Source organism: Chelonoidis abingdonii, chromosome 3, assembly GCF_003597395.2.
Source record: "Chelonoidis abingdonii isolate Lonesome George chromosome 3, CheloAbing_2.0, whole genome shotgun sequence".
Taxonomy (NCBI): Eukaryota; Metazoa; Chordata; order Testudines; family Testudinidae; genus Chelonoidis; species Chelonoidis abingdonii.
Window position 1 is genome coordinate 27,589,513 of NC_133771.1, and position 26,550 is coordinate 27,616,062.

At 41.9% G+C, this 26,550-nt stretch overlaps 1 protein-coding gene across 3 annotated transcripts in view; it reads left to right on the top strand.

The window, feature by feature from the left end:
• The window catches only part of NBAS (NBAS subunit of NRZ tethering complex), a 405,412-nt gene that overhangs the window by 352,710 nt on the left and 26,152 nt on the right, over window positions 1-26,550 (top strand). Inside the window, exons 49-50 of one of the 3 annotated variants that reach the window (XM_032778999.2) lie at window positions 4,648-4,787; window positions 25,086-25,230. In XM_032778999.2, coding sequence (XP_032634890.1) covers window positions 4,648-4,787; window positions 25,086-25,230 — 285 coding nt within the window. Of the gene's footprint in view, window positions 1-40; window positions 107-4,647; window positions 4,788-25,085; window positions 25,231-26,550 lie in introns of those variants that run through there. The other 2 variants (XR_012655479.1, XM_075063671.1) reach the window with 2 other exon arrangements.

Below are 26,550 nucleotides of genomic sequence, written 5' to 3' on the forward strand. Positions count from 1 at the left end.
ATAAAACATTGGACTCCAATGGTAGCTGCTTTGTATTCAGGTAATTATTTCAGTTTTCAAGAGATAGGTAAGAAGCAGCAGGGTCAAGATTATTTCTGTATATGAGTAGATGATTGAACATGCTGTGTCAAATCCGGTGAATCTGTTACTGATAAGCCGACTGTAAGTATTAAAGAAATACAGCTGTTGTGATGGCTAAAGTCACCTAATTCAATGAGGTACTGTGTGGTTATGCTCCAAGACAACAGACATGAAATATCAGAGATAAAAGGAAAATTAAATTCTGGCTTCTGAAATGGTGTAGTGGTTGCAGAATACAACTGAAATTGTGTATTATGAATTCCCAAAACATGTTTGGGTAACTAGATTGATTAACTCTAGGAAAAAGTGGGTCAGTTTACTTTCATGAGTACCACTTTTTAATTCCTTTCACAAGCCAGCTTACACCCATTGTGTTTAATATTTTTATAGGTAGGAGTAAAACTTGAACAAAAAATTGTTTTATTGTTGCTTAAAAAGATGATCATGTTAATGAGGAATTAGGGCTGGATCTTTCATGTTTATCAAAAACTACAATCTCACTTCCGAGGATAATAAAGCATCTGCCATGAAACAAATGTTCATGGAAATGTTTGTCTGTTACTACATCTACAAGTTAAGTTTATCTTAATAATGTTGCATTATTTTGTGGCATTGAGAGAAGGACGCTTATCTCTATGATAGACTGCACTCAGAAATGTTGTGGGTACACTATCATTTGATACCTTGGTACACTACCTTTTTCTTATCATGTAGTATTAGATGTCACTGTGAATAGGTTGTGGTTTGGTGGTGGTGGTGGTTTCAGAAGCCTCTTGAGCAAGGAGTTTTAAAGAGTGTGGCAGAGAAACTTGTCACTGTGTAACTGAAAAGGGGGTCTCAAGGTTTTACCTTCAAGTTATTTGTCTTTATGATATAGAACAATCTCCCTTTTTGTGTGTATTAGTATTTATATGTAGACACTTCTTCCCTTGGTAGGTATGTTTTACCATCTATTTTTGTGCTGTGTAGTGTCAGGAAAACATTTTTAAAAATCAGTCTTTTCACACTTTTTTTTTGTTTTTTGTTTTTTACAATGCCCACTTCTTTTGTAGGCTTTTTCTTTTTTTTTGCTGCTAGGAAAGATTTATCTTCTTATAATACAGTGGGCTATATTATCTGCAGATTTTTCATAACTTGATGCCACAAAAGTTATACACACATTAAACTGTCAGGTTCTCCACAGAATGTGAAAATTTACACTCTGAATAGCCTCACTAAAATCAGTGGGACTTCTCATAGTGTGTAATGTGAAGCATGTACCTAAATCTTTGCAGGATTGAGGCTTAATGCATTTTTAATATTGCAGTCATCTATGAACACTTTTTAAGAAATGTGCATAACATGGCATATATATGTGGCCATCCTGGGTGGATTATGGCATAAGCACTATAGGCCCTAAACCTCTAGAGTCATGTGATTATATGAGAATATCAGCTTTTATTTTTCAAAAAAAAGGTGAGTTTTTAGTCCTTACCATTGCACAGGAAAGCTTAAAAACATGAACCTAGCATAATAAATGCAATGTGATGTGTAGTGGCATGTCTAGGTTCTGGCATTGAATATTGTGTACAGGAGAAAAGTTCATGTCAAGATCTCATCCCACCTTTGAAGACTTTACTTCAAATAAAAAAAGCAAGGAACGTGAAAGTAGCCATAGAGGTGATTACAGCCATCTTAAAGCAGTTTTGCTTTTTCATTATCCTTAGGCTTGAGCTTTATTTCAAACTACCATCCTGTAACAATGCGCTAGCAATAGGATATGATTGGAAGAGGAAGAAGCATATGATAGACTGAAGAAGACAAAATTGTGGGGAGGCGGTTCTGTGATGTGGAAAAAATAAATTTTTATTCAGTGAGTCTAGACAAAACTAGTAATTCAACAGAGGCAAGCATGCCTTTCATCTGGCTCTTACCTTCACGCTACACCACTTTCTTTCACCATTCCTCTACCACCCTGTTCATTTCTTTTACTGTTAATCGCTCTCTTCTGGCTCCTCAGGCATCTACAAATATATCCTTTCATTTCCTCTTAGAGCTGTGTGAATAACTGATTTTGTTGTTGTTTACTGACAATTTAAAAAAAATCAGCTCGGGTCAAACCAAAACTACAATTTTTTTGGTACATCGAACAAGTCTGAAAAAATTAATTTCATTCTAAGTGTTCAACCCCAAAATGAAATGTTTTGTTTTGATTTCAGCCACTGTTAACCTTTTGTTTTTGTAAAAATAAAGGGTTAGAGTCACAAAATAATGGAGTTTGTGCTACTCTGCTCTGCTTCCTGATACCCAGTAGCCCAGTGCTTAGGGCCCTTACCTGGGATGTTGGAGACTCTGTTTCAAATCCCCACTCTGGATTAGAGAGCCCCCAGGTGTATGCCCTAATCCTCAGGTTATTGGGGTTTTTTTGGGGGGGTGTGTGTGGAGGAAGCTGTCTGTTTCTCCAGTTAAAGCTATTCCACTTTATATTAAATATTTGACTAGTTATTGGGCCAAAGGGAGAGAATGTGTGACTCTCTATAGACTAGTGATTAGGGCATACAGCAGGGGAATTTGAACTTGGGTCTCCCACATCTGGGGTGAGTGCCCTAAACGCTAGGCTATTCAATGTAAGTGAGGGGCGGCACCACCTCACTGGCACCCAAATCCCTTTGCAAATCTGGGCAAAAAAGTTAAACTTTTGTGTTGACATTATCAAAATGAACCATTTTGATGTTTCCTAATTATTTTTCTATTTCCCATTTCAACCAAGACAATTTACTGAAATTGACATAAATTTGCAAAATGTCAAAATATTTCTCAACCAAAATCTACTTTTTCAGGACAAAAAAAAAAAAAAGATTTGGATGAAAAATTTCCCCATCTCTATTTCTTTCCTTGAAAAATGAAGCTTCACTGTAATCCCACTTTTGTTTCTCTAATAAATGACAGTGACATTCATATTATGATACCATATAAGTAGTGAACTTGAAATCTTAGACTAACATTTCTAGACAGATGATAGGCATGTTTGTATTATTTAATATGGCTGATTACCTGTGCTAACTATTTTAAATATCCAGTATTTTAAAATAATACTTGTTCAGATATTATTTTTATTTGAGACATTTTCAGATGCACCCTGGGGCTGGAAGCAAACTGTCAACATTGAATATATTAAAGCCACAAAATTGTGTAGGCATTTCTACAAATTAATGGGCCATCTGTATTTTTCCAACCTCGTTTGAAAATGTTGCCCTTGTTTGAGTCACTCAAACTATGGGAACATGAGTTCTAGTCCTTTAAAGTTGCTATAGAACTGAGGAAAACTCTTTGATCCAATTGATGTTAACCCTGGGTTTAGCAGGCCAATGCTCAGTGGTTTGAGCATTGGCCTGCTAAACCCAGGGTTGTGAGTTTAATTCTTGAGGGCCCCATTTGGGGGTTTAGTTGGGGATTGGTCCTGCTTTGAGCAGTGAGGTGGACTAGATGATCTCCTGAGGTCCCTTCCAACCCTAATAATCTATGATTCTATGTTTTAGAACCACTTTTTGACTGAAAAAAAATTAGCTTTTAATGTTCTGTATCCTGACTGAGCTGAAGGTAATATTTGATGATCTGGAACTTTTCCAGATTTTTGGGGAAATGTTTTTCAGTGCAAAAACATTCTAATGTTAGAGAGGAAGAATTTGTATTTATATATTAAAGCTATCTCGGTGCTAGGGAACAAATTATTTTTTAAACTGACAAAAATTTAACAGGTTGACAGTAATTAGATACATCATTTGAGAAGTCCTGTTTGTGTGATAACCAAACTTTTAAAAAGAAGCTGCTTCTCATTTAATAGCACCCTCCATTTAATAGCCAGACCTTTTTATCTTGCACTTTTACCAGGAAAGCTGCAGAAAGTAATTATGTTTAATAGAACCTGTCCTCAAATGAAAGACTCAGGGGAAACTAAGTAAATTCTAGAAGAAGGCTTGTTTTCTGATTAAAGATGCATGGTGTACAGAGATGGAGAAAAAATTTTTTTTTTAATTTATAGTACATATGGAGAGAAATATGTGCAAGTCGACAGCTGTTCTGTGTGGCAAACATGAGTTAAAAATCAGCATCCAAATTTCCTTTTCCCATGAATGAAGATTAGATGCCAATTTAGAGAGAACAATGGTCATTTTTACTCTGTGTATTTGTGTAGGGTGGAGAGGGTCATTTTTTAAATAAAGTAATTTTACACAGTAATATATGTTGGGAAAATATCAGAGGAACTTTTTTTTTTAAAGGGCTAGGGAATTTTTAACTAATGATGTGAAAAGTTGGAGGTGGAGGGATCACTTGAATTAATCTCTTGTGTGGGTTTCATATTATTTTAGGAACCTCATTCTAAGTAATCTCCCATAATCTATGTGCTTCCTAGTTTCAAATGCATATAACTGAAGATTTAGAGAAAATTCCTTAGTCTGTGTTTCTGACTTGTTTTACAATAGTGATATCCTTCACAGATCGAACACATCATATTAATTGTTACATAGGTATGGCGGAGTTAGCTGATTTAGATCCTGTTCTTATATGGCTGTATTTTTCTTGCAGGTAGAGATAATTGATATTGAAAATGAAGAAAAAAGATATTCTCTCTTCCTGGAACTCCTGCACTCTAGTAACAGTCAGTCTGAGTTTCAGCATTTGGTTTTACTCCTGCAAGCTTGGCCACCTATGAAAAGTGCAAGCATGTAAGTATTCCTTCAAAGAGAAAGCTGGCAGAACAGTATGCTGTCTCCTACTTTGATTTTGAAATTACTGAACCTTTCATGCAGCCTCCGGTCAGTGAATTCAAACAAACCGTTACATAAAGAAGTATAACCATCTTAAATATGCTCTTTTGGAAGGCACACAGAAGACGATTGCGTATGTAGAACAAAAAGTTTCTTCTGGAAAGCATCTTTGAGGAGGCACACATTTAATTTTGCTGATCTCCGTGTTTCTTATTAAACTTCAAACTGACTAGTCCAAATAAAGACTTTATAAATACTTGCTTGATTTGCAAATCAAAGCCTAGCTATCAGCACCCAGTGGAAAACCTGCAGAGAGGAGGGGAGGGAGTGTGTGATTGAAGATTTTCACTCCAGTTCTGGCTCCCTCAAAACTCTTTCTGAAACTGTTCTTTTGGGCAACGACTGCAGAGACACATTCCAGGGAAGGGCCAAGAGTGGAGGAACATTCCAGTCTTTGTAGGTGACCAGACAATGATACGTTTCTCTTCTACGCCTGCTACCAAGTTTTCCCATCCCAGAGTAAACTACAGGGAAAGGAGGAATGTATTTTAGGGCCACTGATGTCCAGAAAATAAACACAAGATTATTTTTGCAGCATTGTGCACATTCTGAAGCCATTTATATGGCAGACCATAATTTGCCAATATTTTTGTATCAGTCTTTTGTCTTCCTGTCTACCTGTACTGCTTCTATACATTCCATTTGTTCACTACTTTGATCATGACTTCTAAGATTTAAAGAGTCTCTTTGTCTCTACATTATGCTGTCAGCAGTCATCCATCCTTCTATTCATTCTTCAAGGAGAGCAATAAAATTAACTTTTTATGGGCTAGCCAGCAGTACCATCTTTCATCTGTCAAAAGTTAGGTGAGAGAGGCTGGTTACTAACTTCCACTTAACTTTGAGTTCCAAGTGCCATTGATCACATTCTGTTTGAATATAGGGAAGACTTCCAAAAAGGCTTGTTTGAAAAATTAAGATATATTTTTATTTTCCTGAAAAATAATACTTTTGTGTGCATTTAAGGTACTGATATGTTAGGGACCAATCTGCAGTGATTATTCAGCTTGAAGCCTTTATCGGTGTGTTTGGGATTTGTGGACTAAGAACTGAACTCATTCTTTACTGCATTTTCATGAACAAAGAAAGCATTTCTCAGGCATTAAAATGTTGTAGGGTGTTCGCTGTCTGACTTGTCCTATATTCACATTGTCATTCCCCTACATATTTTCATTTTACAAACCTTTAATGCAGTCAAAATGGATCAAAATACAATGTAGAAAACAAAACTTTGGAACAAAGATTAAAGTTATGGACTTTGACAACATGATTTTTTTTACCCCAAGGGGTAGAATTTTACTAAACTTTATGTTTATAGCCTTTGTGAACAATAAACCTGCCAACTAAATTAATGATTTTATTGTCATCATTTTCATATAATTTTATAATGTTGACAATTTCAGTCCATTATAGTGAAACAGATGTTATTGTTACTATTAGCTATTCTTTCTTTACGAAGGAGAATTAGACTTAGACCGTGGGACTCTTCTCAAGCTCTTCTTTCTCCAGTCAAAGGATGTGTCTGTCTATATCTCCTAAAATGACATCTCCAAATAATTGTTCATTGTTATAAGGCTTTTCAAAAACAAATCACTTTGGAGGTCAGTGGTTTGCAGAAAAGCCCTGCTGAAATACACACATTCCCCGAGCCAATTTTGGGAAAGGACTCCCTATGCATCTCTTTGGTCTTCTGATCTCAGAATCCGTGGCAACACAGCTAGCTCAGCAGCCACATTGAGACTGGTTCCAGGCCAGCACTTGGTCTCTGCATGACTCTACCACATGGAAACAGCATTATTGCATCTTTCATCTTTACTCATAATTTAGACCTTGCTATAGAAGGAAGTGATCTTCCCCTGATTTAACAGGGATGCTAAAGGTGGCTACAGGGACAGAGAAATATTCCACATCGCCATCCAGTGCTTTTTCCTGTTTTGCTTCACAATGCACAGCAAAGGTGAAAAGTATCAGGACCCTTAGTTCATTCATAGTGTGTGTTCTATTCATTTTATCCACTATTCTTGATGAGCAACTTCCCAATCCTATTTCCCATCTGTTCATAACTTGATTCAGTACAGCAGCTAAGTTTGCTCCATGTTTGTTATACTCATTCCTCTCTTTAATAATGCAGATGGGTGAGGAAAAACAAAGTGCAGATTAAATTGTATTCTCTTCCCAACTAATGATCAACCAAACCCCACTGGTTTGGAGGTTCGTCTTAGTCTCAGTATAATGTATAATAGAGACCTACATGAATTATACAAATCTTTTAAGTCTAAATAAGTTAGGACTTGAGAACAACTGATAACTGGTATTTTGACAAAGAAATCAGCAGCATTGTGAAAGAATGGGGGAGGGGGCAGGCTGAATTAACTATCAGCCTCACATTTAATTTGAATCAACCGAAATGTCAGAATGATTGAAGTTTATGTATTCATGCTAGGAATGAGCCTGTCCAGGGTTTGTAGTAGAAAATTGGAACCTTTTCCAAAAGCCTATTTCAGCTCCCATCAAGGTCTTTGTTTGAATACCAGTTGATTCAGAGTCCTATAGCCTGATTTTCAGAGGTGCCAAACTCTTGCAGTTCCCATCAACTTCACAGAGAGTTTGAGTTGACTTTATATGTTATTAGGGATGGAATGTAACAGGAGAGAGCAAAAGCAGAAATTGCAATTGCACTGGCGACAGAAATCAATGGTCCATGAATACCACACTATGAACAGAAATATACAGCTGTATGCAGTTTTCCAGCAGCCACCTACAAGCATAGAAATAGCTGCTAACAAGCACTGTGCAGTCTTCTAAGATAGATAGAAACCTTTCCAAAATTTCTGCAGGATAGTTACCAGGAGACTTGTGACATATAAGTGATCGTTAGCCTTCTGACCAGTAAATTAAAGCCTCTCCTGTGCATCTCAGATTTTCTGTCATGAACTTCAGAGTTTATCCTTTGATTAGATTTTTAAAATGATTCCCCAGATATGGTCAAATATAAGTCAGAAATAACTATATTTCTTTTATGAAACAAGTTCTTTTAAAAAAAAAATTGCTAGACTTGTTACCCTAAAGAATTTTTGTCTCCTAAAAATCAAAAACAAATCATCATCATTATATCTCTACCCTTAGTCCATTAAACATGTGAAAAGAACTTACCCTCTTTATTTTTTTTCCACAGGATGAATATGTTTCATACTTAAGGATGAACTCACTAGTCCTGGTTTTTGTCATTTTGCACTCAGCAAATTGTCATTTTCTTATTAAATTTTATTTAAAATTAGATTTAAATAATAGAGATTATTTTTTTAAATCACAGTTTTTAACTATTAACATTAATAACTCTCCTGAATTAAAGTGCCTCTCATTAAGAACATAAGAATGACCATACTGGGTCAGATCAAAGTTCCCTCTAGCCCAGGATCCTGTTTTCCGTCAGTGGCCAATGCCAGGTGTCCCAGAGGGAATGAACAGAACAGGTAATCATCAAGTGATCCATCCCGTCACCCATCCCCAGCTTCTGGCAAACACACCATCCAAGCTCATCCTGGCTAATAGCCATTGATGGACCTATCCTCCATGAATTTATCTAGTTCTTTTTTGAACACTATTATAGTATTAGCCTTCACAATATCCTCTGGCAAGGAGTTCTACAGGTTGACTATGTACTGGGGGGGGGGGTGGAAAGCTTCCTTTTGTTTGTTTTAAACTTGCTGCCTATTAATTTCATTTGGTGTCCCTGAGTTCTTGTGTTATGAGAAGGAGTAAATAACACTTCCTTATTTACTTTCTCCACAACAGTCATGATTTTATAGACCTCTATCATATCCCTCCTTAGTCATCTCTTTTCCACGCTGAAAAGTTCCCATCTTATTAGACTCTCCTAATACAGTAGCCGTTCCATAACCCCTAATCATTTTTGTTGCCCTTCTTTAAACCTTTTCTAAGTCTAATATATCTTGAATATTGCATGCAGATGTGGGCAAACCATGGATTTATATAGAGGCAATATGATATTTTCAGTCTTATTATCTGTCCCTTTCTTAATGATTCCCAACATTCCGTTTGGTTTTTTGACTGCTGCTGCTCGTGAGTGGACGTTTTCAGAGAACTATCCACAATGACTCCAAGATCTCTTTCTTGAGTGGTAACAGCTAATTTAGCCCCCATCATTTTATATGTATAGTTGGTATTATGTTTTCCAATGTGCATTTGTCATAAATAGATAGCTAAGGGTTAATGTTTCTTTTACCTGCAAAGGGAACCAAACACCTGACCAGAGTACCAATCAGGAAAAGGGATTTTTAAAAAGAAAGGGAGGAAACCTCTGGAGGGGTTTGGCTTTAGTCTGTGTCTGTTTGGTTTCTTTCGGCTTATGTAGAGAACACTTTTTTTCTATCTCCAATCTTCTTTCTTACCCTGCTACTACCAAGTTGTGAGTAACAAAGGTGCAAAGCAATAAAGCTGTTATATGCTTGGTTTGTATGTACGTGTTGTGCTGTGCTGGACTGGGTTACATTGGCTATTTTTTTAATAGACTGTTATTCTATTTTCTTATAAGCAATTGCCTTATATGTATGAGTTTTATGCAGAGTATCGTCTATGTATCTTTCTCTTTATATAAAGTTTCTTTTAAACTGCTTGAGGTCTTATCTCTGGTTAAGCTAGGAACGAAAGGAGGGGGTGAGAATCTTTGTGTGTAGCTTGACCAGGTTTGGATGCATAGCCTCAGGGGAAGTTAAAATGCCCACTCTGTTTGTATTAAGGAGAATAGTACGGCATCGCGTCAGGCTAACCCAGGGAAGGGGGGAAGCTGGGGGCATGAGATAGAGTAGGACCCAGGGGCTCTGGTGTTCCTTGGGGGGTCCCCCAGGGATAGTTTGGTGACGTGTGCGGCGATCAGAGCCTGCATCCTTTGGGTGGCACGCGAGATAAATCCAAGCTCGGTAGTAGGCTTGGAAGGGTTTTCATTGGTAGCCTTCTCAGGTTATGAAAACACTAAAGGGTTCAGAATCGAGGTAGGACGCTTTATATCAGCAGTTGCTTTGCATTTATTCAATACTGAATTTCATCTGCATTTGTTGCCAGTCACCCAGTTTGGAGAGATCGCTTTTGTACGATTCTTTGCAGTCTCCTGGGAGCTTACTATCTTGAAGAAGTTGTTGCTTCATCTGCAAATTTTGCTCACCTTCCTGTTTTACCCCTTTTCTCAGTCACATTTTGAATATCTTTGAATAGACATGTTCTAGTACAGACCCCTGGGCGACCACCACTAATTTACCTCTTCGAACATTTCTGAAAATGACCATTTATTCTTACTTGATTCCTGTGCTTTTAACCATCAACCATCCATGAGAGAACTTCCCTCTGTATGCCCATGACTGTTTACTTTGCTTAAGAACCTTTGGTGAAGAGACCTGTCAAGATGCTGTGCGTGGAAACTCTAAACGCACTGCTACCCAATGGATTCCCCCTTGTTCCACATTTTGTTGACCCCTGAAAGAATTTGGATAGATTGTGAAGCAGATTTCCCCTTTACAAAAGCCATGTTGACTATTCCCCAACAATTGTTCATGCTTGCTGTGTTCCAATTTTGTTCTGTTTTCTTATAGTATTACTAGTTTTCCCTAGGGTTACTAAAGTCAACCTACCAACTGCTGTTAATTGCCAGTAGCCCTCGGAGCCCTTTTTTTGAAATAGCATTGCATTGGTATCTCGTTGTGGTCAAAGCTTTCAAGATTAGGTTACAGACGACAGTAGAGTCTGCAATTTTATATTTGGGTTTCTTCAGATCGGTGTTCTGATAGCCATCAATTATTACTGTTTAGTTTCGATTTGCACCTCTAATGGCAACCTCAGTCTGGCACAGCCTTCCTCGATTTGAGATCTAAAAGAATGGGCTCAGGTTCAGGGAATCTCCCTTCCATTCCCAACCTAAAAGATGGATGCAAAGGAATCTTTAGTTCTCTGCCCAATAGGCCTCTATCATTCCTGTCGGAGTGCTCCTTAGCATCTCGATCGTCTATTGGCCCCCCACTGCGTTTTTAAGCAGGCTTCCTGCTGTCTGATGTACTTAAAAAATTATTTGCTATTAACTTTTTGAGTCTGTGGCTAGCTGTTCTTTCAAATTCTTTTTGGCGCTTTCCCTTCATATATTTTACGAGTTCATTTGTCAGAGTTTATGCTTCCTTTGTTCTTCCTCATTAAGATGTAACTCTACTTTAAAGGGTGCCTTTTTGACCTGCAACTGCTCTTATTACTTGTTGTTAACCATGGTGGCTCTTTTTGCTTCTCTTACTATGTTTTTTAATTTGTACATTTAGTTGAGCCTCTTAGGGCGATCTTTAAAAAAATTTCCATGCAGCTTGCAAGGATTTTGCTTTTGGTGCTGTACCTTTCAATTTCTACTTAACTAACCTGCTCATTTTTGTGTAGTTCCCTTTCTGAAATTAAATGCTACAATGTTTGGCCACTGTGGTGTTTTCTCCACCATAGGGATGTTAAATTTGATTATATTATGGTCACTATTACCAAGCAGTCCAGCTATATCCATCTCTTGGACCTGATCCTGTGCTCCACTTAGGACTAAATAAAGAATTGCCTCTCCTCTTCTGGGTTCCAGGACTAGCTGCTCCAAGAAGCAGTCATTTAATGTGTCAAGAAACTTTATCTTTGCATCCCTTCCTGAGGTGATACGTACCCAGTCAATATGGGGATAGTTGAAATCTGCCATTATTACTGATTTTTTTATTTTAATAGCCTCTCTAATCTCCCTGGGCATTTCAGTCTTTCCCCAAATATCCAAACCCGTAGTAAATGTCCTTTTAAAAACGTTTAGCATTGACTTTCTGTTGAAAGCTGTAATGCGAGGCAGGATTCTCTTCAGAAACTATTAGTGATAAAGACTGTGAGGTTTTTTATTTATTTTTATGGCAATCTGTTGCAGAGCCTTAAATTTTCAAAGGAGTACATGAATTATTTTACTTTGTAAATCCTCTGAAATTCTTCATGCGGCAAATGAGCCAGCTGGCAAGTAGAGTTCTTCTCAAGTGCTTGCTCATGTCAGTTCCATGTCAGGTGTGTGCATGCCTGTGTGCACGGCTGAGAGATTTTTCCCCTAGTGGTATCTGTAGAGCCAGCTCTGGTGCCCCCTAAAGCCCTGCACTCATTCACCAGGATATGAGACTCCGCGGCCCTGCGCCCTCTCCCTTCATTCTTACCGCCTGTGACGATCGTTGTACCGCCTGTATCCCTTTCCAATTCGCAAACTGCTCTCAGTTTTTGTATATAGTTGTATATACTTATCTGAAGTAGAGTTAGTTAGATGAGTAGTTAAGAATAGTCAATCGTCACTTTAGGGACTTTGTCCCTAGGGCAGGGCATGCCAGTCCGTGGGATTCAAACTATCTGCCTTTTGTCACAAACCCATGCGAGTCAGTGACCCTCATACAAGCTGTCTGAAGTGTCTGGAGGAATCGTGTGTTAAAGAAAAATGCAAAATTTGCAAGGGCTTTACAGCACACACTCAAAAAGACAGACATTAATCTCAAAGCCCTTCTGAGGGAGGTGGCCCTTAGACCAGACTCGGAACCCTCTTGCTCCAACTCGTGCAGAGTACCTTGCCATGGATCCCCCCACTGACACTGTGTTCGCCTTGGTACCGCTCACCATCACCAGTGCTGTGGAAGCGATACACGAAGCAGCGCGCGAAACATAGGTACTCTCAGCCTTAAAGAAGGACGGGAAAGGGCAGCAGGCAAAGGGCCCAGGTCAAGTCCTCTGCCTTCATCAGTATTGCAAGGTGTAGCTTCTCCACCCAGGGCTCCGAGCCCAGTATGGGAACTGCCTCCAACTCCAGGGAGCAGCAGGGGTCCCAAGAAGCTTATGCTACCCTCAGTCTTTTCAAGCAGCTTGGGACCTGATGTCTCTGCTGGTGCCGCTTACACCACGAGACCTCCCTCCATCAATGGAGCCAGTGAAGGCCCTCCTACCCAAGGGGAAGCCTCCTTTAGGCCCTGTCATAAACAGATAGCTAAGAGTTAATGTCTCTTTCACCTGTAAAGGGTTAACAAACAGTGAACCAGAACACCTGACCAGAGGACCAATCAGGAGATAAGATACTTTCAAATCTGGGTGGAGGGAAGCTTTTTTTTGTGTGTTTTTGTTCTCTGTGTGTGTTCTCTCTGGGGTCTGAGAGGGATCAGACGTAAGCAGATTCCTCCAATCTTTCTGAAAAAATCTCTTCTGTTCTAATTTAAGTAAGTATCAGGATAAAGGTGGCTTTAGTCTTTTTGATTGTTTTTCTTTATTTGCAAACGTGTAGTTTGCTGGAAGTAGTTTAATTTGTATTGTGCTGGGGGAGGAGATTTTCTTTCTAGTGTCTATAAGCTGAAAGACCCTGTAATATTCCATCTTGAATTTACAGTAATTATCGTTATTCTTCTTTCTTTTATTAAAAGTTTTTCTCTTTAAAAGACCTAATTGATTTTTCCCCTGGTTTAGGGCTCAAAGGAAATTGAGTCGGTACTCACCAGGAAATTGGTGGGCGAGGGGGGGTGGAGGTGGAATTCCTCTGTGTTTTAAGATTCAAGGAGTTGAATCACAGTGATCTTCCAGGGTAACCCAGGGAGGGGAAGCTTGGGAAGGCATATGGTGAAGGAATAAGGTGTTTACTTTCCTTGTGCTCCTCAAGATCCAGTAAAGATCTGGGTCTTGGGGTCCCCAGGGAAGGTTTTGGGGAAACCAGAGTTTATCAGGCACTCCAGGTCCTGATTAGTGGCAGTTATCAGATCTAAGCTGGTAATTAAGCTTAGGGGGATTCATGCTGGTACCCCATCTTTTGGACGCTAAGGTTCAGATTGGGGCTAAATACCATGACAGGCCCCCCTTAGTGGTTGCTTGTTCATCACCATTTGCTGAAGAAGTCCTTACATCGATCCACAACTCCATGATCCCAGTTTCTGGCACCATGTCCTTGGTCTTCTACCCCACATCCCCAGTCCCACATTCCCAGTACCTGTCTCCACTGCATGGATCACCAACCTCACAGTGTCGGTCCCAGTCTCCTCAGTACCAGCCTCCTTCCTCACCACCACCACGCTGCCACTCACCAATGCGCCAGCCTGTTCCTGGTCTCTGATACCTCAGTCTCTGTCTCCACATCTCTCACCTCCAACTAGACACTAGTCTCTGATATGGCACCAATCTCCAAATTCATCCACCGGTCACCTTCCCCTTGGCACCACTCAGCCTCGCACCATAGCCATCAGTGAGAGGCACTGTCAGCACCACTGTTGTACCCGAGAGAGGAGTCGTCCTTCGAGTTGGAAGGGGATGTCAGTTCCCAATTCCAAAGGCACTGGTCAGTCCAGGTGTTAGACTCCGGTACTAACCCTGCAGCAGGTGTCTGACCGCAAGATCATTGGCAACTACATTGGCCGTACTGGAGCCCATGAGGGCTCCCTACAATGCCGGGACCATACTCCTAGCAGTCATCCACAGTCACATCGGTAAAGCAGACTGCAACGCCTCCTGCCTCAGCACAGGAACCGGATTCAAGTTCCAATGCAGGTACCAAGGTACAGGCTTCAGCTGAGGGGGAAGCCTCTCCAGTGGAAGAAGGGTCCCCAGCACAGTGTTGCCATCATCCTCGTCATCCCCGGACAAGCAGTCGCCAGGCCCACCCACCCACTCCCAACAGATAACTTTCAGGGCCATCAGGACATTTTGAAGAGGATGACCTCAAACTTTGGGCTAGAAGCAGAGGAGCTCACAGAGCCCTTGGACAGCCTCTTTGGATACTCTGGTGGCTGCGGCAGCGTTTCCGGTACACGAAGGAGTGCTAAAAGTAGTTAAGGCCCTTTGGCAGAGCCCATCCTCTCTGCCCCAACATCAAAAAAAGCAGAAAAGAAATATTATGTCCTAGCCCAGGGCTATGAATAGTTGTATTCCCACCCACCTCTCAGGTCTCTTGTGGTGAATGCTGCCACACCTAAAAATAAGGACACAAGGAAACTCGTTTGGAAGAAAAAGTTATTGCATGGCCAGTCTCCATGAGTGTTGCTGGGGAGATATAATTATAACATTTGGGACTCTGTGGCCAAATTCAAGGACCCCCTGCAACAGGAGTTCAGACAAGAGTTTCTATCCATCTGTGAGGAGGGCAAGACAGTGGCCAGAGCCTCTCTCCAAACTGCATTGGATGTGGCTAATTTGGTGGCCAGGTCCATGGCCTCTGTTGTATCCACCCAGCAGGGCCCCTGGCTGCAATCTTTGGGGCTGTCTCAAGAGGTGCAGCAGTCCATTCAGGACCTCCCCTTCGAGGGCACTGCTCCATTTTCGGAGCAGACGGATGCCAGGCTGCACGGCCTGCAAGATTTCTGTGCCACGCTTTGCTCCTTGGGCCTATACATGCCGCAGGCCTCGAGGAAACACTTCTGGCAGTCATCTCTGCCCAGATTCTCGGGTCCACAATGGCAGACCTTCTACAAAGAGAAAGACAGGGGCTTTAAACTCCTCCAATCCACTCTGTCCCCCTCAGCTGCCCAGTTGGGCCCTGCATGTCACTCAGGTGGTCCTTGGCAGGCATTTTGAGGGTGTGTCCAGGACACAGTTCCAGTCTTGCCCCAGAATCCATCCCCCCTTTTATTTTGGAACAATCTATTTCCCTTATTTGCTGCATGGGCCAAGGCCACCTTGGACCGCTGGGTGCTCAACACCATAGCACTTGGCTAGACTCTGCAGATTTTCTCCATCTCTCCTACTATCCCCCTTCCCCGTCCCTCTTCAAGGACCCTTTTCACAAGCATCTTCTTGTCCAGGAGATGGAATCCCTCCTATGTCTGGGGTCCTTGGAGGAGATTCCTCAAGTTATGAGGGGGAAAGGGTTTTACTCCTGGTAATCCCGAAGGCCAAGGGGGACCCCAGATGCATCTTAGACCTGTGTTGCCTCAACAGATATCTCAAGAAGTTGACGTTCTGCTTGGTCTCCCAGGCCTCAATCATCCCCTTTCTGGATCCAGGAGACTGGTATGCCACCCTTGACTTAAAGGACACCTAATTCCATATTTCTGTCTTAGAATCATAGAAGGTTAGAGTTGGAAGAGACCTCAGGAGGTCATCTAGTCCAACCCCCTGCTCAAAGCCGGACCAACCCCAACTAAATCATCCCAACCAAGGCTTTATCAAGCCTGACCTTAAAAAACTCTAAGGAAGGAGATTCCACCACCTCCCTAGGTAACCCATTCCAGTGCTTCAGCACCCTCCTAGTGAAATAGTTTTCCCTAATATCCAACTTAGACCTCCCCCACTGAAACTTGAGACCATAGTTCCTTGTTCTGTCATCTGCCACCACTGAGAACAGCCTACCTCCGTCCTCTTTGGAACTACCCCCCCTTCAGGTAGTTGAAGGATGCTATCAAATACCTCCCCACACACACACACTTCTGCAGACTAAATAAGCCCAGTTCCCTCAGCCTCTTCTCATAAGTCATATGCTCCAACCCCCTAATCATTTTCATTGTCCTCTACTGGACTCTCTCCAATTTGTCCACATCCTTTCTGTAGTGGAGGGCCCAAAACTGGACACAATACTCCAGATGTGGCCTCACCAGTGCCAAATAGAGGGGAATAATCACTTCCCTCAATCTGCTGGCAGTGCTTTTACTAATGCAGCTCAACATGCCATTAGCCTTCTTGGCAACCGCTGTAATCCCCAGGTCCTTTTCTGTAGAACTGCCGCTTAGCCAGTTGATATCCTGCCTGTAGCAGTGCATGGGATTCTTCTGACCTAAATGCAGGACTCTGCACTTGTCCTTGTTGAACCTCATCAGATTTCATTTGGCCCAATCCTCCAATTTGTCTAGGTCACTCTGGACCATATCCCTACCTTCCAGCGTATCTACCTCTCCCTCCAGCTTAGTGTCATCTGTCAACATGCTGAGGGTGCAATCCTTTCCATCATCTAGATCATTAATGAAGATGTTGAACAAAACTGGCCCCAGAACCGACCCCTGGGGCACTCTGCTTGATACCGGCTGCCAAATAGATATCGAGCTGTTGATCACTACCCATTGAACCCGACAATGTAGCCAGCTTTCTATCCTCCTTATAGTCCCTTCATCCAATTCATATTTTTTTAAACTTGCTGACAAGAATACTGTGGGAGTCCATATCAAAAGCTTTGCTAAAGTCAAGGTTTATCACATCGGCCACTTTCCCCATTTCCACAGAGCCAATTATCTCGTCATAGAAGGCAATCAGGTTAGTCAGGCATGACTTGCTCTTGGAGGAGAGGACGGTGATCAGAAATAGTCAACATGTATTCACCAAGTGCTTCAGAATGGATTCGTTGAGGACCTGCTCCATGATTTTTCTGGGGACTGAGGTGAGACTGACCCATCTGTAGTTCCCTGGATTCTCCTTCTTCCCTTTTTTAAAAATAGGCACTATATTTGCCATTTTCCAATCGTCTGGGACCTCCCCCATCGCCACAAGTTTTCAGAGATAATGGTCTTCCATGGCCACAGGAGATTCCTCCATTTTTTGTTGTGGGGCAGTGCCACTATCTATTCACAGCACTGTCCTTCATTCTGTCATCTGCTTTGAGGGTCTTCATGAAGTGCATGGTGGTGGTGGCCACTTACCTGAGGTGCAGATGTGTTCAAATCTATTTCTACCTTGATGACAGGCTTGTCAGAGGCAGGTCACAGGCCCAAGGGCAGCACAGCCTTTTTTTGGTAGAAGACACATCAGGATCTTTTGTCAATAAACAAAAATTAACTCTGACCGCAGTTGAAAGAATAGAGTTTATAAGAGCAGTACTTGACTCCACCCACGCTAGAGCCTACCTGCCAGAGCCCCAATTTCGGGGTATGTTGGATCTCATCAAGCATGTCAGAGCCCACCCACGCACGACTTCCCAGGTATACCTCAAGCTGCTGGGTCACATGGCAGCGTGTACCTATGTGGTTTGACACACGCGGCTACAGGTCAGAACTCTACAGACGTGACTGGCATTGGTTTTCTCTCCCAGCAGACACAAGTTGGACTTAGTGGTCGCAGTTGCATCAAACGTCCTGTGATCTCTGGCTTAGTGGACAAAACCACAAGGTGTTTTGGAAGGGGTCCCATTTGTAGCTCTGCTCCCATGAGTAACTTTGGTCTCTGATGCATTAGAGCTTTTCACCCTCCTATCCAGGGTAGATCCGTCTTTGGTCACGACATGACAATCAAGTTCCTAAAAGGTCTGGACAGGCTATAACCACAGATTCATGATCCTGTTCCTCATTGGGACCTAAACCTGGTGCTATCGAGGCTCACAAGTTCTCCTTTCAAGCTGCTGGGTTAGTGTTCTCAGCTGCTCCTCTTGTGGAAGGTTTTCTTCCTCGTGGCTATCACTTTGACCCATAGGTTTTCCAAGATTAGAGCATTGACATCTGAACCCCCTTATATGGTGTTCTACAAAGACAAAGTCCAGCTGCACCCCACTCAGCCTTCTTACCTAAGGTGATGTCACAGTTCCACAATAATAATGACATCCTCCTGCCGGTTTTCTTTCCGAAGCCTTACAAGATGAACGAGGAGTGTCGGTTACACTCTTTTGATGTTAGCCTTAGCCTTCTATATCAAGAGGACCAGACTCTCCCATAAGTCAACGCAGCTCTTCGTCACAGTGATGGACAGGATGAAAGGTCTGCCTGTGTCCACACAGAGAATCTCCTTGTGGATAACTACCTGTATCAGATTCTGCTATGAACAAGCAGGGATGTTACTTCCAACCATCATGACTGCTCATTCCACCAGAGCGCAAGCATCAGCAGTAGCCTTCCTCACGCAGGCACCGATCCAGGATATCTGTAGGGCCATCACCTGGTCTGCGATTCATACCTTTGCATCCCACTGCACCATCACCCAGCAGGCCTAGGATGATGCCAGCTTCAGCAGAGCAGCTTCATCAGAGCATGATGGTGAACTCTGAGCCCACCTCCAGGGATACTGCTTGTGAATCACCTAACATGAAATAGACAGAGCAAGCACTTGAATTAAAAATGGTTACCTACCTTTCATAACTGTTGTTCTTCAAGATGTGTTGATCATGTCCATTCCATGATCCACACTCCTTCCCCTCTGTCAGTCAACAGCAAGCAGGAACTGAGGGTGCAGGGCCGGCGGTGACTCATATACCGGCACATTAGCACAGGTCTCCAGGGTGCACCAGAGCCAGCCCTATGGATAGCACTAAGGGAAAAATCTCCGGCAGCCATGCACGTGGGTGCACATACACCTAACATGGAATGAACATGAGCAACACATCTCAAAGAACAATAGTTATGAAAGATAGATAACTATTTTTTGTGTGGTCTAGGTTCACAGATGATCAGAAAAAATATATCACCATCTCTGCTTCCTTCAGGCCTGTCAGTCTGCACTTCCTCTCGTCTCTCCCCAAGTGGTCACTGACAGCAGAGCTCAGAGTTCCTCTCAAAGCGTCTCTGGAAAGGCTGCAGGCATTTCCTGCTTTGTTCTGGTCTGTCCTCTTTTCCTTACAACCATTGGGACTTCATTTCTCTGCCTCTTTTCATACTCACATACCAGTTAATCCTGCAATCTAGCTCTGTATCACATTTGTTCCTGAAATGTTACTTCTAGAAGACCTAGGCTTTGCTGGTAATTCCACAGGCAGTGAGTATCCACTTCATTCCTTTTAGACAGAGTGGTTAATAATTTCTTTTTGAGTAGTGAAACTAGTAAAAACAAATTTTTGAATGGGTCAGAAAGGAAAACTGATCACCCAAATATAGCAATCATTCCTTGTCGCGCAGTTTGCCTCTTCTGGAGCTCCCAAACATTTGGTTCTGGCTGCCTACATGTACCTCCTGTCTCTTGCATACTGTGTCCCATTCAGATCTCCCAGTTATAGTTCAATGTTCAGCAACTTTTTCTTTGCAATTGCTTAACACTTTTCAGCAGAATTTTGTCACTGAGTTTTATTTTATTTTTTGTTCAGTTTTACCCTCACTCCTTTATTAAAGGGACAATACAGTGTTACCGAATCTTGGGATTTTATCACAAACTTTGTGATATGTGGTGTTTTTCCTCTAAGCCCCAGCTGTGGAGTCCTCTGAATAAATGAAAATCACAGTTTTCATTTTAAAAGCAGTATGTTTCTAGCCCTTCTAATTCAGGAGGAAACCTTGATAATGTGACCTGAGTATGCCCTAAAGACTCCAAAACCAGTAAACAAATAAAAGAAATTCACCACTTATTTATTTTTTTAAATATCATGATTAAGCCAATTTCATGTTTTGTGAAGACCTGACTCATGTTTGAACACATTTGGAAAGATTACAGAGGCAGTTTTTTGTTCTTCATTTTCTTAAACAGGCAAATTAAATGTTTCCTTTCTCTTTACATCCTTATGTGACATGTTTAATAATTATATAGTAGATGTGAATGTATATGACATGTTAAATATTTATTTAGTAGATTTGACTGTATATGCAGATTGCTGCTACTGGCTGAATTGCAAAACAAAACATTTTTTAAGAAAATTATCCAGGCATCTTGCTCTCTGGAGAAAATTTTAAGAGCTTCATGAGTTTTTTTGCAGGGTTGGCAATATCATAGGAGTTATTTTTTATGATATTTTGGCACTTCTTCCTGAATTTGAGACATTCAATCCTTTTTTTAATCCATACCAAAATGAACAAAACTTTTTGGAATTTGCAAAAAGATATGGTTTAAGGGATCAGAAGATTAGATCACATTTTATTTTTTAACGAGGTAGGTCATCCATCCCCAATCACAATCCATTATTTGAAAATCAAACACCTGGGAAGGTATATCTGATTAACACCGTCGTCATAGAAAAAACTGATGATCCTGTGCAAAGAAGTGTCACATTCAGGGCCCAAGCAATGAAATGTTAACCTCTTTCACTTTAAAGAAAAAAAAGAGAGACACACATTTTTCCCTATTTGAATTTGAAACTGATTATACTTATACATCATGCAACAGAGAGAAGATGAAAGTCAAATGATAAATTCTGCTTTGTAATGTCAAATTCTTGCTAACTGAATAATGCCTTTGTGATCCTCCAACTCCGAACAGGCTTTTAATACAAAAATGGACAAAATATTTGAGAATATGCTAGAGAGAACAATGTCCTTATAGGTCTATTACATCTGTAACCTAATGAGTTCTATAATATTGGGAAGAGTTTAGCACAGAACTAGACATCTATCTTGGCAGCAAGGCTTTAGAAAGACATGGGAAAATGTAGAGTCCTAGTTCTGGTTTCTATTCATTTCTTGTTTTAAATTCTTCGACACATTGAAGGGTGACTTTCTTTTTTCCTTCTCGTAATGGAAAAAAAAAATGAGTTTTTCTTCATTTACTAAGGAGACAGCACCTATTAAGATTAAAAAAACATTAGGGACAGAGGGAATCATAAGCAGGAGACCGATCAGGCAGCAGAAGCTCATTGTCGCTGATCCCTCAATTCAAGGATAATCTCTACCACAGATTTACGTATGGGTCCTGAGATGACTCAGGAGTCTGATCCTGGAACCACAGCATAAGCTATTAATTTAGCCAGTGACAATGATGGAGCTGCAGCATTCTTCCTCTGTCTCTCTTGTGGGTTATGCAGCAGCTGCAGCACACATTCTGGCATCGTGGTTTTCGATATTAACTACTATGCCTAGGTTTGACCCAGGAGGTTGGAAGATGAGGAAGTGAGGAACTATACTGATAGCATCATGGCTTGCAGCAGTGAGTGCTCATTGACTATGACTGATTAAAATACTCTTAAGTTGTCAAGAAAGAATAAAGATAATGGCTTTTAGTCATTTCTCACTCAAATGTAACTACTACTAGTATCTCTCTATCTGTTACACAGATCAGGATAGAATAACCTTGTAAATGTGTGCGGCCGGGGCTTGACCCTCTCCGAGGGGGGGGAAGGGGAGCCACACCAACCCACTCCACTCCGGTTGGTCCGGGAAACTAGCCTGGCGGTCCTTGCGGTGCTTGTCCGTCCAGCGGGCAAGGGGCTCAGGCCCTCTGGCAGGGCTGCCATACCAGCCACGAGGCACCGGGCCCTACGCCAAGGCGGACAGCAAACACAGAGTCAGTAAGCTCAGGCCTGGGTCAGGCCTGAGTAGTACCAGTAATAGATTAAGGTCCAGCCCTAGGTCAGGGCGGGTAACAAGTGCTGAGTCAGTAAGCTCAGGCCTTTGGTCAGGGCTGAGCAACAGTAACTGTTATCGGCCTCCTCAGGCCAGGGAAAGGGGGAGTCTGCCAGCCCGGAGTGGGATGGCAGGAGGGACGCAGGCCTCCCACTCCACTGCGTCCCAGCCTGGGGCCCTAACAGCAGCTATCACTCTGCTGGTCAGTCAATGGGGATCCTGAGCGCAACACACTGACATAGGCTCCGGTAACTCCGCAGCCGGACTGGGGTCGGCTGCCCCCGGGCTGCTTCTGTACTCCCCCTTGGGACCTACCTGGGTCCTAACGTCGGCCTCTGAAGGGTCCACGAGCATAGGCTCATCGCGGCCGGGGCTGGGTGGTAGGTCCGGGAGTTCCTCGGGATAGTCGGGCCAGGGTAGCGCCGGCAGCTCCTCTGGGTAGCAGCAGGGGCAGGGAAGCCCCTTCAGCTCCTCCGGGTAGCAGGGGTGGGGAAGCCCTGTCAGCTCCTCTGGGTAGCAGGGGTGGGGAAGCTCAGACAGCTCCTCCCAGTAGCGAGCGCAGGGGAGCGCCAGCCAGTCTGGGCAGCTCCCCTGGGTCGCCGGAGTCTCCCAGTCTCGAGCTCCCCGAGGTACGTCTGATTCTCTGGCAGCTGGGGCCTGACTGAGCTCTGAGGGCCAGCTTTTATAGTTCCAAGTCGCTGCCTGATCCTTTGAGGTGTGGGCTCAGAGCTGCGGGGCTCGACCCTCTCCGAGGAGGAGGGGAGCCACGCCTGCCCACTACAAACCTCTTCACCTGAAGCCAGTATTGCTCGTCTTTCACTAGACATTGTGAGTAGGTAAGGGGAAGCATAGGTTAATGGACGTTGACAGTTGTCCTCCCCAGCTCTATTGCTTGGGCTGTGTTTCTGCCTGATTCTTTTGATATGAGCTGTTTGGTTCTTTCAGCAGTAACTGGAGCTGTACAGTATTCACTGCTTATGATTTGTGATTGTATTTTTTACCAATTGCAACTCAGTAGCAACATTAGCAATGCAAGGTTTACAAGGTACCTCAGAGTTGCTGTTTTAAACAGCATGTATGTCAGTAGGTGCCCGATGAGTGACGTGATTTATAATTAATCCAATTCCATTGGGTATGAGTCGATCATACTGTGGTTTTCCATTTTAGTTTGAATTAATTTTGAAACCTTCCTGTGTACTTGGAAGGTAGGTTCAAAGACACCCTTTTTCCTGCTTTCCACTGCTAATGTGAGGTGGTCATATTTTTCTCCATCACAAGTAAGTCTGTCTTTTGACTGTGGTCAATATATCTGTTGGCCGATGTTGATTCTTCAAGGTCAAGGCTAAGATACTGCTCTGTGCCTTGAAGAGGTGTAGCACACAACTTACAATCTATGGGGAGGGGGGCCTGTGGTGGTTTTAAACCACCTTTGTGTCCCCTTCGTGGCCTGTCTAAGTTATGACAGCCTGTCACCGGCTGAACTGCTCAAAATCTCTGTAGTGCTAGTGCTACTGCTCTGTCCTCAACACACTCCTCCCACCCCCAGCACGCCTCCTAAGGCCAGGCCAGTAACGGGGTCCTTGGAGGACAACATTACAGCTGCCTTCCTCAGTTCCTAGATCAAAGGAATCCTCCCCCATGCAGAACTAGTTTTAAAACCCCTTTACTCTCCTCCATTCCTTTCTCCCAACATAAAGGGGCCAGAGAGGGGGTGAGGATCTCACACCAAAGGAGTGTGCACTGTATCTGTGGGGGAGACTCTTACCATTTTTATGGGTCCAATGTGTGCTAGATACTTTACGGACACAGTTATTTCCTTCAAAAAGTTTACAATCTAAATGTAATTTTTGCTCCTCAGAAGTCCTTAGTGCTGGCAGTTCCCATTGACCTCAGTGTGGTACTTAACATCTCTGAAACTCAGGCTATTTATCTAGGTGCCTAAAAATAGGTAGATTAGAGCTTGAAGTCTTCGGCATAATCTGACTGAGACATTGACCTGATTGTGATAAATTGTGATATTTCGCTATTCCTGTTATCAAAAATCACAGTTACACGACATTAACACTCTAAAGTGAATGTGAGCTTTTTAGTAACCTCCTCCTTAATTGCATTGTCATTCATTAGTACTTCATGTCAGTAGCTGCCATTTAAAAAGTCAGCATTTTTGAACACTTCCCACACAGTGGTATCTTTTATCCATGTTTTTGCCTTAGACTGAGAACAGGTAATGGTTCTCGTAGATATATCTTATGGCACATGGTGACTTTGGAACAAGAACCATGGTGCACAATTCCGTGCAGAAAAAAAGGATAATTAGTGGCCAATTTTAAATGTATAACAGGTGTGTCTGATTGTGAAGTGCTTTCAGATCTACTGATGAAAACCAATATATGAGAGCTAGATGGTAGGAATTAATTAATTAATAGCCAGTTGATATGTACATGGTTCACCTCTTTCCCAATTTACATGTACAATTAATGGGGTTTGCAACCACAAAGGGTGCGTGTTTGTTTTTAACGATATTTTGGTTCCTTCTGTGTTGACATATTTGGATCTTGGTGTTGATTTTTGTCAGTGATTTTGATGTGAAGGTTTTTCATTGAGAAACCAGGAGCTGGATTCTCTGATCACCTGAGAGAGGGACTAAGAGGTCAGAGTCTTGCTGAAGCTACCAAGTTAAGAATCTCACTTCCAATTAAAGGAAATTTTCAGCTGCTGTAAAGCCAGCAGTGCCCACTCGTGTGCCAAGCATTCTTCATGTTGAGTTTGGGAGAGAGAGCTCCATTATGCCAATTCACAGCTGCAACATGGTCCCCATGGTTCTATATTAACAGTTGTAATATAGAATAGTCCAAAGGCTGCTCTAAGTTTTATGGGGCAGTTTTAGAATCAGAGTGCCCTACTTGGCCCCAGATCTTTTTCACTTTTTCATACTGTTATGCCATGATTTTATTCACAATTTTTTAAAATACAGTTGTCTGAATTTTGTTTTCTTGTTTGTTTGTTTTTTTAGCACCTACATGAGTAATAATCCATGGGTGAAACTAGGGACAGTCATGCTATCGAGATGCCCAACTGAGCAAAAAGAGGATATGGGAAATGAAATTTTGAAGATCTGTCGTTCTTTGTATGAGACTAAGCACATGCTACCCGTAGAGGTGAGTTTGGGCTTTAATTAGCTTTTATTTTATAAGCAGTTCTTCTTTACAAGTACTCTAGTATTCCCTCTTCCTAAATTCATTATGTATACTCTTCCATACAAGCATCTCTTATGTCCCAAAGTGCCACAGCATCCCATACTCATACGTCATAGCCTAACTATACCAGATTTAAAAAAGGATTAAAAATCTTCGCACTTCTCTGGAATTATTCTCAGGCATCTTCTTTTATTATCCTGATTGATCCTTTACATTGAGATTCAGATATCCACAGTCTTTGTTCCTGAAAATAGCCAACACAAAGATTATGGGCAGTGTAATGGAAACTGATCAAATGATTCTTTTTACTTTAATACCAAGAAGTCTCTGGTAGAAATTGAAAGGCAATATATTTTAAAACAAATCGACACTTGTGTTTTTGCTGCTTAAAGCCCACTTCTGGGACTTGCTGCCAAAAGAAGTCAGTAAGGCAGAGTGCCACATATATTTTGTGGAGAGAGCCAAATTTAATTTTTAATTACAGTGCGTGGGATAGACCTACAAAGGTCCCAATGCTTTCTCCTCACTCCTCATGAGTAATACTTTACACCACAAGTAGTTCTGATCAAAACCAGTGGGACTACTTCTGCAGGAAGGTACTATTCAACCTGATTAGGGGTGGCCAAAGTTAAGGTCCTAGGGTGGAATTTACTAAAACATCTAAGTGACTTACGAACACAAATGTAATTGAAAATCAGTGTTCTACCACAGCAGATCTCCTTCTGATAGGAGGGTTACACCAAGATCAAACATTGATCATCTCTTTTTGATTAATAAAGTTATTGTTCAATTCAGCATCAGTAAGGCCTGGTCTGTGCACAGTTTTTATACTGGTATTACTCTTTCAGTTAGAGGTGCAGTTTTTACCAATATAATTTTACCAGTACAACCCTTAGTATGAGCATGTTATACCTGTATAAAAGTGCCTTTATATTAGTGTAGGTTATTCTCCTCCTCATACGGAAACAAAGTGCCTTTACATTGATATAATACACTAGGAGGCTGTACTGCTTTAACTGTACCAACATAGTTTAAAACAGTATAACTTTTGTGCATAGAAGTTAAAGCAGTACAACTTTTGGGTAGACAAACCTTTACTGAAGAAAAAGTAATGTAGGGTTGTCATAAATGGATAGGTAAGGTAAGGGTTAAGTTTCTTTTACCTGAAAAGGGTAACCGAACACCTGACCAGAGGACCAATCAGAGAACTGGATTGTTTAAAGTCAGGGGCGGGAATTTGTATACTCGGGGTCTTTGTTGTTTTCTTAGCTATGAGGAAAC